Genomic DNA, 17,229 nt, shown 5'->3' with positions numbered 1-17,229 from the left:
GCAACAGAATAGAACCGATTAGATAACAGACCTGCATAGTTCTTTTCAATGGCTTATAATAAAAGCATATAATAGACGTAATTCCTTTAAAAACACAATAGTGCATTCCTAACATCTACTGGTGGAAAATAAACCTATATTAACTATACAAACATCATGCTGTTAACAACTTGTAGTTACTACTCTACTGATGAAAAGGTAAGCAAATACTACAGTTGTACTAGTAGGACAAAGGTCCATGTTGGTGAGGCCTCAAACCCACTGATGTTTCATATGCAATTTTAAGTTTGTATAAATTGATATCACATTTTATTTGCGCTTGATATATGTTCTGATAAACCACGTTTAAAAATACAGTTCATCTATAACAACATTTTAAAAATGGCACTAGGTATGAGGCCTTCATCTTTGTACCAGTAACTGACAGCAATTTTTGCTGTATGTCTGTAGAAGATTGCCTTTTTCCAACTACACCTTGGCCCTCATTCCGAGTTGATCGCTCATTTTTTCGGTCGCACAACATATTCGCAAAGTTGCGTTAGTGTAGTAAATTTGCGAACATCCGCCCCCAACGTATTTTTGCACATTCGTACGCAGTATTACACAAAGTGGGCGTACGCAAAATGACATCGCAGTAATGCGAAACCATCGCAGCATTGCGAATCCTTTGCAAAAACACATATTTCATTGTAAAAATACTAAATTTTAGTAGATTTACTCATTTTTCCTACAAATTACACACTTTTAAGGTAAAACGCCATTTTTTTTTTGTTTTTGCGATTAAGTGAAATTACCCCTTTCATTTTAAAGTACACAAGCCCTTGTCAATTACGAATCCAATTAGTGTAATGATTGATAATGTTCCGAAACAATTAAGTCAGGCCAAAAAACCAGATTAACACTTTGTTGCCATAATTGTCCATCAACATGTAAAAGTGTTTTTTTTAAAAACTATTATATTTAAAAAATTTGTATATCTTTTTTAAAAGATGTTGTTTGTGAATGAAGGTGTTTACATGTTTATTAACACAATAATCTCCTAACTCATTTTTTAATTCTAAACTTACGTTACATGTGAGTAATGTTTAATGTAAACTATTTCTGCCTGCCATTCTGCTGATCTTTTTTTGCATTAATAAGCACAACACCCGGTTAACTTGAATCATTTTTTTTTTATTTTTTTTATTTTTAAAAACATTAATTTTTTTTTAAAACAAACAAAATCAAGCAAATTTTTGCAATTCATCCAGACACATGACAACACCATGCAGGTGTTGGCGCATTCTGGCAATAATGCCTCCTAAACTTGTAGGATCTCCAACTGCAACATCTGAAATTAAGAAGCAACAGAAACATTAATAACTGAATTACATTACTTATTATCCAAGAAAGGCACAAAGCACACTTAAATGCAGGCATGTCAAAACTGCTGGCCTCCAGCTGTTGTGAAACTACATCGCCCAGCATGCCTTTTCCCAGTTTTGTGGTCAGATAATGCAAAATCTGTGTCAGGGCATGCTGGGATGTGTATTTTTTCTCCAGCATGAGGGCCGCAGTTTGGACAGGCCTGCTTTAATGCCTAAGTGACTACATCATGGCTGCTTTAAGGATAAATCAGTAGCATAATACACAATCCTGCTCAGCAATGTTTTTTTTTTAAACTAGAAAGTGAACCACACCATGTTGTCCATTTTCTACTACGGGAGTTAAATTTAAGATGGGAAGTAGACCATAGCAAACAAACAAATTAAACATGTTATCTTGTAAAAGTGGGCATAACAATTTAATTTAGAATATTATTGCTTGCTATGGTCAACATCCCATGTTAAACATAACTACCATCTTAGTAAATGTAACACCATGTTGCCATTCATTCACATCTGGACTGAAGTGAATTAAATTTAAGGAGGTTTGGTCCTGCATGATCACACTGCATATCAACATCTTCAGAAGGACTACATATCCTAGCATGCCCACAATCCATGTAAATCCAGTTTCCAAAATAAGGAAAAACAGGTTTAATTGTTACAAATTAGCATTTTGTGAGTGTAACTTTAACACCACAAATCATTGTGTTGTTCTGCTTGCTAACAAAGTGAAGCATGTGTTTTGAAAGTGCAAACATTATGAATAGAGAGGCACAAGTGTTAAAGACTAACAACATACTAAACTGCACTCAGCTATAAATGTTTTTGTTAAAAATAAACACATATTAAACTATGTAGTCCTGGCAACCCTGTCAAACTAATTAGTGTCGACCTAGAGTGGACACACAACACATTGCACACATAAACACTACATATAATGATACTCTAAAAAATATCAATGCAACATGCACACCATCAATAATTAATGAAAATGTGTACCTTGCTAGCTGATTTAAAACAGTACAACAGTGCATGTTTGTACATTGTAAGTGTAAGTAGGTCATATTTTGAACTGAAATGTAAAAACACTTACTTTCCTCAGCAACATTAGTGTCATCACTGACCCCATCAGGGGCTTCTTCTGCCCATTCTGTGGGTGGTGAAGGCAGCTGGATGGGGGAAGGAGGAGGGATTGGTGAAGGAGGAGGGATGGGGGAAGGAGGCTGGATGGGTGAAGGAGGAGGGTTTGGGGAAGGAGGAGAGATGGGGTAAGGAGGAGGGTTTGGGAAACTAATTTCTGAGGGTGGGTCTGATTGAGAGGGCGAGGGGGGCGGAGAGAATGTTAGGCCAATAGAGGGTGAGGGGGGCTGAGAAGGGGAGTTGGAAGTAGAAGGAGAAGGGGACTGGGAAGGAGGAGAAGGGGTCACAGAAAGAGAATGAGAGGTGGGCTGAGAAGGGGAGTGGAAAGGGGAGTGGGCCTGGGAAGCTGAGGGTGCCTGGGAAGCTGAGGGTGCCTGGGAAGCTGAGGGGGAGTGGGAAGCTGAGGGGGAGTGGAAAGCTGAGGGGGATTGGGAAGTGGAGGGGGAGTGAGAAGGGGAGGGGGACTGGGAAGTGGAGGGGGAGTGAGAAGGGGAGGGGGACTGGGAAGTGGAGGGGGAGTGAGAAGGGGAAGGGGGCTGAGAAGCTGCCTGATGTGGGCTCACTGGCTGTCTTTGCCGTTGTGGTCGTCCTATAATGATATTTGTTGGTAAATTTTATTTGCATGTTAAATAACATACTAAACATTTGTAAATTACACTGTTCTGTTCCATGTAAAAAACGCAATTTTTGTTTTTGTTTTAAACAACACATTTTACAATCCTCTTCATGTTGGCCCCACCAACCAAAATGTTTCAACAAAAATATTTGGACGCTCATTCCTTAATCTATTCCATTGAGTCATATTGATTGGTCTAGGCAACATCACCAGATCACTATTCAAGCCACCTTATTATATAGACACCACTGATCAAGTTTTTGTGTACAGTTTCCTGCCTGGGTATTCATTCTGTACAACATGCACTTGTTTGGTAACACTTTGACACAGTCAGTACTGTTTGCCCTAACCACACACACTGTCCTATTTTTTAAATTTGTTCACTCAGTGTTGCTATTAGCCTACCACTTAGTGTAAATTTGCAAATTTTATGCTAATAATCTTATGTAATGTAACTTACTGCGTGCATGCATTTCCCTGATTTGCTGGCGGATCTCCGCCAACAGTTCTGGAGTCCTCCTGCGGAGATCACTCCATCTCCTCTCCAGCTGGATGATTGTCCGCCTGCTGCGGACGCGAGACCGCAGTAGGTGGCGGACCTCCGCGTAGGCCTCGCGCTTAACCCGATTTGGGATGAAGTGCCCAACGCGGCCTACGCGGCGGTCCATCACCGCAACCAGGACGCGGAGCTCCCGCCTGGTGAAAGGTGCCGCACGCATCATGGCAATGGCGTTTTCCTTATTTGGGCATATATTTATAGTGTCTGTTAGCATGTGATTGGTCCAAAATCTATGCTGTCATTTCTAATAACTTTATTGATCTTTGCAATGCTGGGAAGAGCAGAGTGTTAAATCGCACGAGCGGAAATACACAGTCGCAGAAGGAATAAAAAAAAAAAAAAAATACAACCCCAACACAGACACAGACACACACACAGTTTAGTTTAAATTTCTAAAAAGATCTGTGTACTCACCACAGTTTGTGTGATCATTCAGCTGGACAGTCACAAAGTGGTCAACATTCATTTTCATTTGTTTGTGTGTTTGTTTTAAAAAAACATGTTTTTAGGTAAGAAAACAAATAAGGACACTATTTAGCAACATAACATTATTATATTTGCAAATAACACATTGTAAGCTTAACCTGTTTACGGATATTTTTTAAACAAAAAAAAAAAGATTCACACACACCAAAATAATTACACAATGACCTTACAATAGCTTAAAAAAAATACAACATTAAAAAATGAACATAAGCATACTGTGTTTTTTGTGTTAGAATAAAAAAATAATAAAAAAAAACTATACCTGAAATATTCTGCAACAATGCTTGCCCTGACTTCGCTCCCCCTCCGTGTAACACTCCCCCCACCGAAGTGTCGGACAACCCCTGGCTCCTCATCAGGCAATTCCTCTGTCTGAGGAAGCTCTACGCTACTCCTTACCGCGATGTTGTGTAGTATAGCGCACAGGACCACTAGTTTACTTGCCATCTCCGGCGAATACATGATGTCGCCACCAGTGCGGTGGAGCACACGAAACCGGCCTTTAAGGACCCCAATTGTGCGCTCCACCAGCTGCCTAGTGGCAGTAAGCGCGGAGTTAAATGCCGTCTGTGGTCCTGGCCTGGGATTACGGTAAGGAGTCATGAGCCAGGGGGTGCAAGGATATCCACGGTCTCCTGTTTGATGAGAATAACAAATTAGAAAGAGTATATTTTTAAAAAATTAGTAATTTCAGGCCAAAAATAGTGGGCCAACTCACCCAATAACCACATGTCTGCTCGTTGACTTGATCTTAATCTGTGCCATATCCCTGATTGTCTAATGACATACGCATCATGGGAGTTTCCGGGAAACTTTGCATTCAGGGAAAGGATCTGGAGGGATGGCCCACAAACAACCATTACATTCAGAGAATGAAACAGTTTCCTGTTTCTAAAAATTTCTTCATTATGTCTTGGTGGCTGAATAGCTACATGTGTGCCATCCACAACCCCAATAACATGTGGGAAGCGACTACCACCTTCCTCAAATTGCCGCTTCACCACATCTAGGGCACCAACATCCAAAGGCATAGCAATAAATTGTTTCACACGCTTTAGGAAAGCCTGGCAGACACGCCGCAGGACCTTACTGAACTGGCCCTGCGACATGCCAGCCAGGTCTCCAACCACATGCTGATAAGAGCCTGTAGCCAAAAAATGTAACACAGCAAGGAATTGTGTCAATGGTGGTATTGCTGTAGGATACCGAATTGAAGACTCCAGATCACTCTCTATTATGGAGAGAGTGTCTAGGATTAGATGTGGTGGCAGCCTGTATCTACGCACAACAACATCATCTGGCATCCCAAAAAGTAGGACACGGGGTTGGAAAATTGGTGGCCTAGCACGCCTCCGTTGCCTTGGTTGATGAGGAGCCGGTTGTGGTTGTGGGGCTGGCGGTTGGGGTGGGAGTGCTGCCGTGGGTTGGGGAGGTAGGGCTTCTGCTGCGATAAACACTGACATCACACACTTTAAAAAAATATAACAGATATGTTGAATAAGACAAAAGCAAACCTCAAAAAATATACAACAAAACATTTTTAAAAAAAGGGTGTGTCAACTTACTGCAGGAGCATAAGACATATTTTCTGTGTTCAATTCCGGATCAAAATGAAAATGATACCAAAAAGGGTATAAAAAATTTAAAAGTTAGAAACCTACATATTTTATAAACATTTTAATATAAATATAAAAAACAATATACTCAGAGCATCAAACACATCACAAACACCTTCAAAAAAATTAAGCAAAATAGGAAAAAAAAACCATTACAACACAACAACCAAAGTTATCCCTTTAGTAGCTAGTACAGGCAAGAACAGCACTACTTTGCACAACAATCCTTGAAATAAATTTAACATTTCTTATCAAGATGGCAGACAAACATAAGCAAAACACTTTGAACAAACACAAACAGGCACCAACACAGGCCAAGGGCACTTACCTGCACCAAAGAAAACAACAGTCAAATTTGAGTTCTAAATCACACTCCTTGAAAACAACAAAAAGGGGTTACTTCACCCAGAAAAATACACCTACAAGAGAACAAAAATGACATTAAAAACAACATAGAGACCATTAACACAAACAGGCACCAACACAGGCCAAGGGCACTTACCTGCTCCAAAGAAAACAACAGTCAAATTTGAGTTCTAAATCACACTCCTTGAAAACAACAAAAAGGGGTTACTTCACCCTGAAAAATACACCTACAAGAGAACAAAAATGACATTAAAAACAACATAGAGACCATTAACACAAACAGGCACCAACACAGGCCAAGGGCACTTACCTGCTCCAAAGAAAACAACAGTCAAATTTGAGTTCTAAATCACACTCCTTGAAAACAACAAAAAGGGGTTACTTCACCCAGAAAAATACACCTACAAGAGAACAAAAATGACATTAAAAACAACATAGAGACCATTAACACAAACAGGCACCAACACAGGCCAAGGGCACTTACCTGCTCCAAAGAAAACAACAGTCAAATTTGAGTTCTAAATCACACTCCTTGAAAACAACAAAAAGGGGTTACTTCACCCAGAAAAATACACCTACAAGAGAACAACAATTACAGTAAGATCAACATAGTAACATTAGTCCACACAACAGCAACACTGAAGCACAGGTTTAGTTTAAAAAATGGAGAAACCAAATATATATGTGTAAAAAATAATTACAAATAATCGTCAAAAATATAATTTGTAAAAAACATTAGGAACAAGACGAATGCACGAATACTCACAAACGGATTTTCGCAAAAATAATGCTATACCGTCTATATTCTAAACGCGAACAAACGGACAAATGTATGCTTGACAATTACTCACTCTGAAAAGCACAATAGCACCTTAACGCACAGCACAACAAACTCCAAACTGACAAATACAAACTCCAAACTACCAACACTCACAGCGTGCAAAGTAGGCCCTTAAATAAGCAGTGCAATCATTACCAAGATTAACACTGTACACCTGTGTGAATGAACGCCCCGCCCGTAGGTATAAATAAGCACACACCTCGGCGTACACACGTCATCGCAAACATGGCTTCTCGTGAGGAAATAGCAGCAGAGATGGCCCGCATTGCAGAGCAGCAGATGGCATTGGCGAAAAAACGCCTAGAGTGCCAGAAACGGATGTTGGAATACGCCTCTGCGGATTGTGAAGAGGCAGGACCTAGTACTCTGCAAATGTCTGCTTCTGAGCCCCAACAATTGAGTGGGGATACCCTGCCACACACACATACTGGACAAACTGAGGAGGAATCAGCATTAGCCACACAAACACAACAGACAGAAGCTGCTAGTGAGGAGGAAGATGGTGAGGAGCAGCAGGAAGAAACCTCACAGGCTACCTCCAGACGTAAGAAAAGACAGCCAGCATTCACTAAGAGGGAGTTGCGTGTCTTGGTCACGCAAGCCATGTCCAAAGTACATAGAGGCCCCAAAAACATGGGTGCTGCTACAAAAGATCGCATCTGGAGGGACATCACACATTCTGTGAATGAAGTTGGCTCTGTCGTCAGAACATCGCAGGAAGTTAGACGACGGTAAGTGCATCTTGCCAGTCCTTTTTCGGTGCTAAGTTGTCTTAAAAATGTAGTGACATGTGATGTTATGTATAGCAAACAGAAGCAGAACATGTGTCCTAGATATTTACATACACAAATAATAATACTCTACTTTGCCCCTCTTTCACAATACATATGTAGGTGGGCCGACTTCAAATCCCGCCTGAAGGCAAAGAGGTCTGCGGAGTGGAATGCCTCAAGGGCTACAGGGGGAGGACCATCTGTCGCTGTGGAGTTTACAGACTTGGAGGAGATGGCGATGGCCTGTGTCAGTTATGAGGAGGGCCAAGGGGTGTCTAATATGGACACGGACCTGCCTGAGATCCTGACGGGACATGACTTGCCAGGTAAGTTTACACATGTATTTGTCTGCAATTTAAACAGTATTTATAAACTTAAATCTAATTTTTTATTGTACTCTTTTCCCACACATTCTTCTATTTGCTTGCCACAAAACACAGCACAGGGGGATGATCAGTTTGAGTCACAGGAGGGTTATGTGGCTGAGGCTGAGGTGGAGGGACCTAGTGGGTCTGGCAGTGTGGGGACACAAATCCCACCTCTGCAGGTTCCTACTGGCCCCCCCACCCAACCCTCTGCTATCCCGGAGATCCTGCTTGAAATCGCTAGGTATGGTGAGAGCCTAAATGCGTTTCAAGACGGGATCCTCCGGGAGGTAAGCCAGATAGCTGTCCGGCTCACTGAGCACCGAACCAGTGTTGAGCAAGGTGTTGCTCAACTCTGCCAAGGTCTGGTAGAGATCAGGCAGGGCCAAGAACAACTTGCCTCCTCATTCCAAAGCCTTGCAAATAACATCTTGCAAGGGCTCCAGGCCATCGCTGTCTCCCTTGCCCACAGTGGCAGAGAGCCACCCACGTCGGCTCCCTCCCCTGCCCCTGCCCAGGAAGAACAGGCCACTGGGCAGGCCCAACGAAGGTCGCTCTGCAGACCAAGCCAAGAAGAACAGCCTCAGGCGGGGAGAAAAAAAAGAAAGTGATGTCTCTCCAGATGGCCAGCACCCATGTTTTTGATGTTGCCTCTATGTTATTTTGGAGTTGGCTTGTGTGGCCAGAATGGATAACTCCCTCTTAGTGAAATGTATTATTTATGTTTGGAGGTATTGTAGCCTGTGAGTTTTTGGGTATAAACACCTGAGCCATCTTCCTCTTACTAGTGTGCTATGTATTGTTGTGTTTGTGTGGTGGATCCTAATTCTTTCTCAGTTGTGTCAAAATGTTTGTGTGGCAGGGTGTGTAATATGTATTATTTATGATTACAAATTATAATTTAGTCAGAAGCTGATTTTTGCAGAGCACTAAGTACTAAGTTCTGCTCTATCATTTGTGTCAGTGCCATATGCTTGCTGCTTGGTCCATCTCTGCCTGTGAGACTCACGTGTAGCCATGTTGTTTTCATGTTGTGAAATCTTACTACATTAATAAAAAAAAATTAATTCAAAATTGTGCAATTTATTCAAGGTAATGCATTAGGTAAATGTTAGTTCCAGAAAAATTAGGTCAGCATATAGACACTTGTGGACCAATCTGCAATTTCTCCAACAAAATTGCATCATCCAACAAATACAGGTATGCTTTGCACCACACTTTAATGTCCATATTAAGTAAACTGACACAACACTTTTTAGATTTATGTATTGATCAACAGGACATCATTTAAAACATTGTCAAATATTATAAACCAAAATTAATGTTACATTTCTGACAAAATGAAAGGGTATGCTGCATTATTTGGTTGTCGGTTTCTTTAGCAAAAATGTTGCAGCTTTACATTTAAATTTTTATTTCACTTGTTTGTATTTGTTATTCTTACAAACATTTAAAAAATAATTAAAATGTTTACACACCAACAATAACACTACAAACAACCTTATTTGGCAGTGTGTGTGATTTATATGTGAGTAGAATAAACATGTAATGTGGGTTCAGACAATTGCTATTTGCTAACTTTCATCTGCGCAGTAATTAGCTAGTAACTGGCCATCAGATGAATGTGCTCTCCAATTAACAGCTAATTACTGCATACACACTTGGTAACAGTACTTCGCTAATGTAGAGTAACTGCAGACCTACTCGGCTGCTGCGTGAAGGTTGCTACGGTTTCCTATGTTAGATTTAACAGCGACAAGGTATAATTGCGAAAAACACGCCCATTGCGAGTTGCATACTCCCACACTGTACGCCCACTTTCACGCCCATGTCGGAGCATTGCGAAGTCTCGCCTCCGCCACGCCTCCGCCACTCCTCGTTTTCGTTTGCCAGTTACGTGTTGGTTTAAATTTGGCAGTTTTGCACTAATGTCGTACGTATGTACTCGCGCATGCGTATTTACGCTTTTGCGCATGCGCAGACACTTAGTTTTCGTACATTTGCGATGCGATGAATCTTAGCGATCAACTCGGAATGAGGGCCCTTACAAATATCATTCCAACTAACTTAACCAAGCAATAGACTTGCGTGCAACCAGATGCATCAAACATATTATAAGGCAGATATACATACAGGACACTATGGGGGAAATTCAGATGTTTGAAAAGTTGATTGGGTGTCTGTTTATTCCTGTCTATTAGACAGGAAAAAAAAGACACCCAACTGACTTTACAAACAATTGAATATCCCCCTCTGTCTTTATCTTCAGCTCCCTGAAGCCTCCCACAAAGTTGGACCATGGGGGTAATTCCAAGTTGATCGCAGCAGGATTTTTTTTAGCAATTGGGCAAAACCATGTGCACTGCAGGGGAGGCAGATATAACATGTGCAGAGAGAGTTAGATTTGGGTGGGGTGTGTTCAATCTGCAATCTAATTTGCAGTGTAAAAATAAAGCAGCCAGTATTTACCCTGCACAGAAACAAAATAACCCACCCAAATCTAACTCTCTCTGCACATGTTATATCTGCCTCCCCTGCAGTGCACATGGTTTTGCCCAATTGCTAAAAAAAAATCCTGCTGCGATCAACTTGGAATTACCCCCCATATACTGTAGTTGTTTTGCAGGACCTTTCAGAAAGGGGAACATTTTACTTCATTATGAGTAATACAAACTCTATTACGTGTGAAACCATTAGTTGTTTGCCTGTCTCCTATCCTACTTGTAGCGACCATTCATAGTCCCACATATATGAAGGACAGTTCCATGACAAGATGTGCAGTTGTCTGATCTAGAATGCTCTGCTCTAATAGCCCTTTCTGTGCAGTGCTGACCTTCGTGCAGCTCCTCAGAAGGTTGTTTTCCATTAAGTTTTGGCATTGTAAGTTGCTGGTCCTGTTCACCATATTGTTATAATCTAGAGAGCTGCAAGAATTGCCTAGTGGCAGCCAGGGGTGTATCTAGGGGTCTGAGCGCCCATTGCAAAGTAAGAAACTGGCGCCCCCCCAGATTTGATGTTCGGAAAGCCGAAAAAGGCACATGGCCACACAATAGTACCCCCCAATTTAAATTGCACCACACAGTAGTACCCCTTACTCACATTACACTGCACAGTAGTACCCCTCACTCACATTACACCACACCACACAGTAGAGTCCACTCAGTGCCATATAAACTATACATTTTGGTGCCCTGTGCATGAAAGAGAGTTGGTAGCCCCCCCCCCCCCCCATATATTTGTAGCAGGGATAGAAACAGGGATAGCAAGCACTACAGGCAAGTGCCAAAAATAAAGGGGCGTGGGGGGAGTGAAGAACAATATACTGTAGTACCAATTCACATTACACTGCACAGTGTTACCACTTGTACACATTACACCTAACCACACAGTAGGGACACCACCGTCTGCCTGCAAGAGACACTAACCACCACCACCACCCTCCCCCCATTTCTGTTGTTGGAGTCTTCTAGTTTGACTATGTATACAGTATACCGTAGCACAGTGTGATGCTGCGGAGAAGTGTGTCCCCTACACAGACCAATATAAAGCTGCATAGAAATTGCAGCTATTAGTTTTCCTGCTCGCAACCATCTCAGCATCAGTAGCGGATCTTGCTGCTGGCAAGCAGGAATTTTGCCCGGGGCGCCGCCGTGGCAAGATCCGCTACTGGTGCCGCCCGGTGCTGTGTAGATGCCTGGTGCTGTGCAGTGCGCGATGAAGTCTGCCAAGTGACAGCGAAACGCGTTAGGGAGCCAGCCTCTGACCAGGGCATCGCCAGACCAGTGTGTGGGACCATCTGCAGCTGTCTTCCAGTATCCATCATTGTGGACATTTAATAAAGGAGAGAACCACCATGGACATTGCATAGGACAGAAGTTTGCACTCAACCTCGCTAGGTGGAATACCCGGCCTGAAACCACTTGGAATCTGGTAATTATTCACCTTAAACTGGATGTCCCTTCATTAGTTTTTTATTGCTTGAAGGACACTGGACAACCTATTTAATTTGTCAAAGACTTTCACTGGCTTATTCAGATTACCCTAAGGGCTAAAACACACTACCCGGCTTTTGCCGGCCGGGAAAAAGCCGGACGGCTTTTTCCCGTGCCGGCATTGTAGTTAACAGTGTGAGGGCTAGGGTCCCTTCACACTGCACGGCCCCGGCCCGGCTGCCGGGTTGCAGCCGGGTCTCACCACTGGAAGGTCCGGCGGCCGGGCCGTCTTTGCAGCCAGTGAACCGTGTGTGTGAAGGGGAGCTTTCACACACAACGGTTTTTTCTGAAGCCGTGTCTGATGCTGCACATGCGCACAGCATTACAGACGGCTCAAAGCCGTCCTGTGTGCGAGACTCTGCCGGTTTCTCCCGGTTGGCAAAAAGCCGGACAACGTTTGTCCGGCTTTTTGCCATCCGGGAGAAACCGGCCAGTGTGTTTCAGCCCTAAGGGGATAAACTGTGGTCAAGAGACTGGCATTGAGGCTTTATTAAATTCGTTATTTTTAACATTTTATATATGAACATTGTATATTGCATGTATTGATATTAAATGAATATGAATTATCTTTGAATTAGCACCTGGTATAGCGCTGTTTTTATACTATTCTTTGCTTTTTCTATCAGGATGACTGACTACCACCCTATTTGACAGCAGCTTAGGAAATCAGCCCTGTCAAAAGCGCCTGAAATTATATTAAGCGATTAATATAATCTTTTACAAACTGTTTCAGCCTGTAGTTCCCAGAGCTCTTTTTAGTGATGGGCAGATCCATTACCGATTAACTGGTAACACTGCATTAAGGACGAGTTTATTGTACTGTAATCTTTCATTGACTGGAGCATAGACTAACGTTGACTGTGGACTTGTGATGTTTATGCACTTCACAGTCTACTTTATTTTACACAAATAAACAACACAATACAGGATGCAGTTTTATTATCACACATGCTTTGACAGCATGTGACATTGGGGGTCATTCCGAGTTGATCACTCGCTAGCAGTTTTTAGCAGCCGTGCAAACGCTATGCCGCCACCCACTGAGAGTGTTAGCTTAGCAGAAGTGCGAACGGTTTTATCGCAGAGCGCCTGCGAACATTTTTTTTGTAGTTTCAGAGTAGCTCAAAACCTACTCAGTGCTTGCGATCACTTCAGACTATTCAGTTCCGGATTTGACGTCACATACCCGTCCAGCGTTTGCCCAGCCACGCCTGCGTTTTCCCTGGCATGCCTGCGTTTTTCCAAACACTCCCTGAAAACGGTCAGTTGCCACCCAGAAACGCCCACTTCATGTCAATGACTCTGCGGCAACCAGTGCGACTGAAATGCATCGCTAGACCCTGTGCAAAACTGTATCATTCGTTGTGCACGTACGTCGCGCGTGCACATTGCACCGCATACGCATGCGCAGAACTGCCGTTTTTTAGCCTGATCGCTGCCCTGCGAACAAATGCAGCTAGCGATCAACTCGGAATGACCACCATTATCTGGTGTACGCACTTAGGAGCCTATTTATCAACCTGATTTTTCCATAAATACATAAACTGCACCCAAACTAAACATCTCCATCCCCCAGATATCTCTATCACTGTTGATAACACCATTATCATCCCTGTCCCCCAACTCTGATGCTTGGGTATCACCCTTCATTCCTTCTCCTTTGCCGCCCACATTCAATCTCTGTCCCATTCCTATACGTTCCAACTCCGCAACACTGATTGCATCAGGCCATTTCGCTCTGAGTGCCACTAAACTTATTATCCACTCACTGGTAATCTTACGGCTTGACTATCGCAACCTTCTCCTCACTGGCCTCCCACTTTCCCATCTCGCACCCCTCCTATCTTTTCTCAATGCTGCAGCTAGACTAATCTTCCTCTCCCAACGCTCCACATCCACAACTCCCATCTGCCGTAAACTACACTGACTACAGAATCCTCTTCAAAGTACTCACCCTCATGTACAAGACCCTCTCCAGGTCCACTGCTCCCTACATCTCCAACCGCATCACCCTGTGTACTCCTTCCCACCCTCTCCGGATGGCTAATGAGTGTCACCTCTCCTTTTCCCTGGTTACTGCAACTCATGCACAAATCCAAGATTTCTCCCTTGGAATGCACTCCCCCGTTCCATCAGACTCTCCCCCAACCTTGCATAGCTTCAAATGGGCACTAAAACCCACCTGTTCATTGCAGTGTACCCATCCAGCACATAACCAATTCTCCGGGTGGCTTGCCTCAGCCTCTTGCGCCAGCCATCTCCATCTCACTACCTTCCTCTTTCCCCAGCCATCACTTTCTCTCTACCTTCCTGCCCTCAGGTCCCCATTGACTTGCCCATGCCTCATGTCTTCTCTCTGTCTCCCCTCCCCTTAGATTGTAAGCTCCTGGGAGCAGGGACCTCCTCCCTCCTGTACTCTCTGCTCTCTTCTCTTGCACTTCAATTACAGACCTTACCCACACACTGGCCGTCTGCTGCAATACCACCTGCTTGTAGCATCTCATCCCTTCCACCGGCTATTAAATTACCTTAGCAGGTCATCTGCTTACCAGCTGTATTGTGTACTGAGATCTGTGATGCTAATTGTGTGTGTCCTGTTTATGGGGGTTATTCAGGTTGGATTGCAGATTCTGCTAAAAAGCAGAATCTGCAATCCTTTCTTTCGCATGCTTGGTGCCGCCCATTGCAGGGCAAGGCCGCCCAGCATGCTAAACATCCTGCCCAGCAGCTGTGACTGCAATTTAATTGGGGGATCTATAATGGGTGTAGTCTTAATGGGTGTAGTGTGTCCTGTGCACACAGGCCCCTGGGTTCAGAGGGGCCCACACGACACAACCTGCACCCATGTTCAATTACTTACCTCTCCGGAGTCCCGTGCCTGCACAGCTGGTGCAGCAGACTTCACTCGGAAAAAGGAGATGTGGCCATTTTCTTGGTGATTTGCGCATGCACAGTAGAAATTTGTCATGATGTGCACCATGTTTCCAGAGACCTGCACATGTGCAATAGGTACTAGTCATTGGGAGACCTGCGCATAGTGTACTGTGCCGCAGAGAGGAGGGGGCCCTCACTGAGTGTGCACACGGCCCCCCTTCTCTCAAACTGCCCCTTCCTGTAGTAGCAGAATTTTTGCTGCGGGGTACACTGGGCTCCACAAGGATGGACAATGGGGTGTAGAGTAGGATCTTGATCCGAGGCACCAACAGGCTCAAAGCTTTGACTGTTCCCAAGATGCACAGTGCCGCCTCCTCTATAACCCCGCCTCCCTGTACAGGAGCTCAGTTTTGTAGTTGGTGCCGTAGATAGCAGGCACATAACAGAGGGGCTGCTCCAGGCAGCCCTAAGAAGAGCTTTTTTAGGAAGAAAGTGAAGACTTCAAGGGCTGCAGCAGTGTTCAGATGTCAGGAGATATTCACTGCTGCAGCTCCATCTCTCCCCAGCGGCGCTGTACACTCCCGCGCCCTGGTTGCCAGGTAACTACAGCGGGAGGCTCCGATTTTCTTCTGGTCAGGCACACACGACTGGGGCTCTCCGGGATCGCGTGGCTGCGCTTCGGGAGGTGGTGAGTGGGTCCCGCTTGCAGGACCCGTGCTTTATCGCGATCCGGCCTGGCCGGTGGGAGGCGGGCCGTGCGCGCTGGCGGTGGACACTGTGGCAGTACAGGCGATCCCACTAGATCACCAGGGCATGGGTGCAGGTCAGGTTTTCTCTTATATACCTTTTACAAGTAGCCCGCAGTACCAGGTGGTTTTGCCAGCAGAGGGGATAAGGCTTTGACCTGGAGCCCCCTCCCCCAGCCCCAGGGCGCCATTTGCCAGTAAATGTTCCCGCCCTGGAGCTGCATATCTGTCTCTCCCTCACTCCCTGTCAGTGTTTGGGCGCCATTTCTCTCAGCTACACTGTTGCTGGGACTGCTTGGGCAAATCCTCCTTTGTAAAGCCGCCTGGTAGTCAGCGCTGTGACTTTACATGACACTTAAGTATTCTACATGTCATTTAGACAGTGCTAGTTAAAAAAGAGTGCATTTAGTCAGGGTTCTCTGGTACAAGTACCCTGTGATATACATCCAGTTTTTTACTGTGCAGTGTTATATCTATTGATTACATAGCTATATATAAGCTAGTCCAGTGCAGTATTATTGTTGGTAATAACCTCTGCATTGTATTACTGGGACTATGTGTGTGCATTATTTTGCTGGGTGGTTTCCATTTTTTGTCACTTACTCAACTTGCTATCCCTATATTCAATAACCTGAGGGGGCTTGGTGCGTCAGGTTTATATTGATATAATATAGGTTATTCACAAGATATACTTTAATTTGTATTTTTCTCTGTGATTTTAGTCACCGTATCTCTCCTGTATCCCTGCTGGTGCTGACTACACTGCGCAGGGGTTTGGGCAAGAGGTATTGTGCTGATGACAAATGTACTGTGTTATCTGATATTGCAAGTTATATCATGTCTGCTTCTGATGGTAACGGTTCTGGGGCTGAACACACTACCGGTGTTGCTGAAGCCGCAGATCCCTATGAGGTGAATATACTGTAGCAGCCGCGGGCTCTGGTTCAGGGGGCTCCTTGCTCCCCAGTGGAACTGTAGCAATGGGGGTCCATAATGTCCCGCTGTGGGCAACTTTCTCCACACTTCTGAATACGCTAGTTACTAAACTAATGCCCCCTATGGGACCTCCTATGCCGGTTCAACCGTATATGGTCCCCACGGCTAACCCGCCGTGGGCAGATAACTTGTCTGCTCAATTGAAGAAACTGAACCAGTCCTTGACTACTAAAAAGTCTGACTCTCACTCGCCTAAGACCAAGGGGCCCTCTAAGCAAGCTCTTACCTCGTCACAATCCACGGCTATCTCTGACACCTCGTCTGATGAAGATGGCGCTTACACGGATCCCACAGATTCTGACACAGATACTGCGGATGGGGAGGGTGGTTCAAATGTGGATGTTCCTGATCTTTTGGAGGCTATTAAGTTGATTCTACAGATTACAGATGAACCCGAGCCATCCATCCCTCCTAAGAAACCAGATAGGTTCAAGCGTCAGAAGGTGGCTAAACAGGTTTTACCTCACTCTGACCACCTAGTGGAAATACGTC

General features: G+C 44.1%; 2 protein-coding genes across 4 annotated transcripts in view; one reads left to right on the top strand and one right to left on the bottom strand.

The window, feature by feature from the left end:
• The window catches only part of CDK19 (cyclin dependent kinase 19), a 589,804-nt gene that overhangs the window by 430,486 nt on the left and 142,089 nt on the right, over positions 1-17,229 (top strand). The window lies entirely within an intron of this gene.
• Positions 1,249-5,671, bottom strand: LOC134911533 (putative nuclease HARBI1). Of its 2 annotated transcripts, XR_010176646.1 has the most exons (5): positions 4,887-5,671; positions 4,431-4,803; positions 4,097-4,118; positions 2,461-3,096; positions 1,249-1,330 (listed from the first exon to the last, which is right to left on the bottom strand). XR_010176646.1 is itself a non-coding variant. In XM_063919694.1 (4 exons), exons 1-3 carry the CDS (start codon positions 5,629-5,631, stop codon positions 4,115-4,117), a joined length of 1,122 nt encoding a protein of 373 aa, XP_063775764.1. In that variant the 5' UTR covers positions 5,632-5,671; the 3' UTR covers positions 2,236-3,096; positions 4,097-4,114. The 2 variants fall into 2 exon arrangements, 1 of the variants encoding a protein (XP_063775764.1); XM_063919694.1 differs by lacking the exon at positions 1,249-1,330 and having other exon boundaries at positions 2,236-3,096.

The sequence above is a fragment of the Pseudophryne corroboree genome, chromosome 4 (genome assembly GCF_028390025.1).
Source record: "Pseudophryne corroboree isolate aPseCor3 chromosome 4, aPseCor3.hap2, whole genome shotgun sequence".
In the NCBI taxonomy this organism is placed as follows: Eukaryota; Metazoa; Chordata; class Amphibia; order Anura; family Myobatrachidae; genus Pseudophryne; species Pseudophryne corroboree.
Note: the sequence above shows the minus strand (reverse complement) of the source record. Positions and strands in the feature narration are given on the sequence as shown.

Coding starts and splice junctions, on each gene's coding strand:
- LOC134911533 (XM_063919694.1), bottom strand. CDS start 5,631: ATGTCAGTGTTTATCGCAGCAGAAGCCCTACCTCCCCAACCCACGGCA. Junction 4,804..4,886: donor AGCAGACATGTGGTTATTGG/GTGAGTTGGCCC, acceptor CTCATCAAACAG/GAGACCGTGGATATCCTTGC.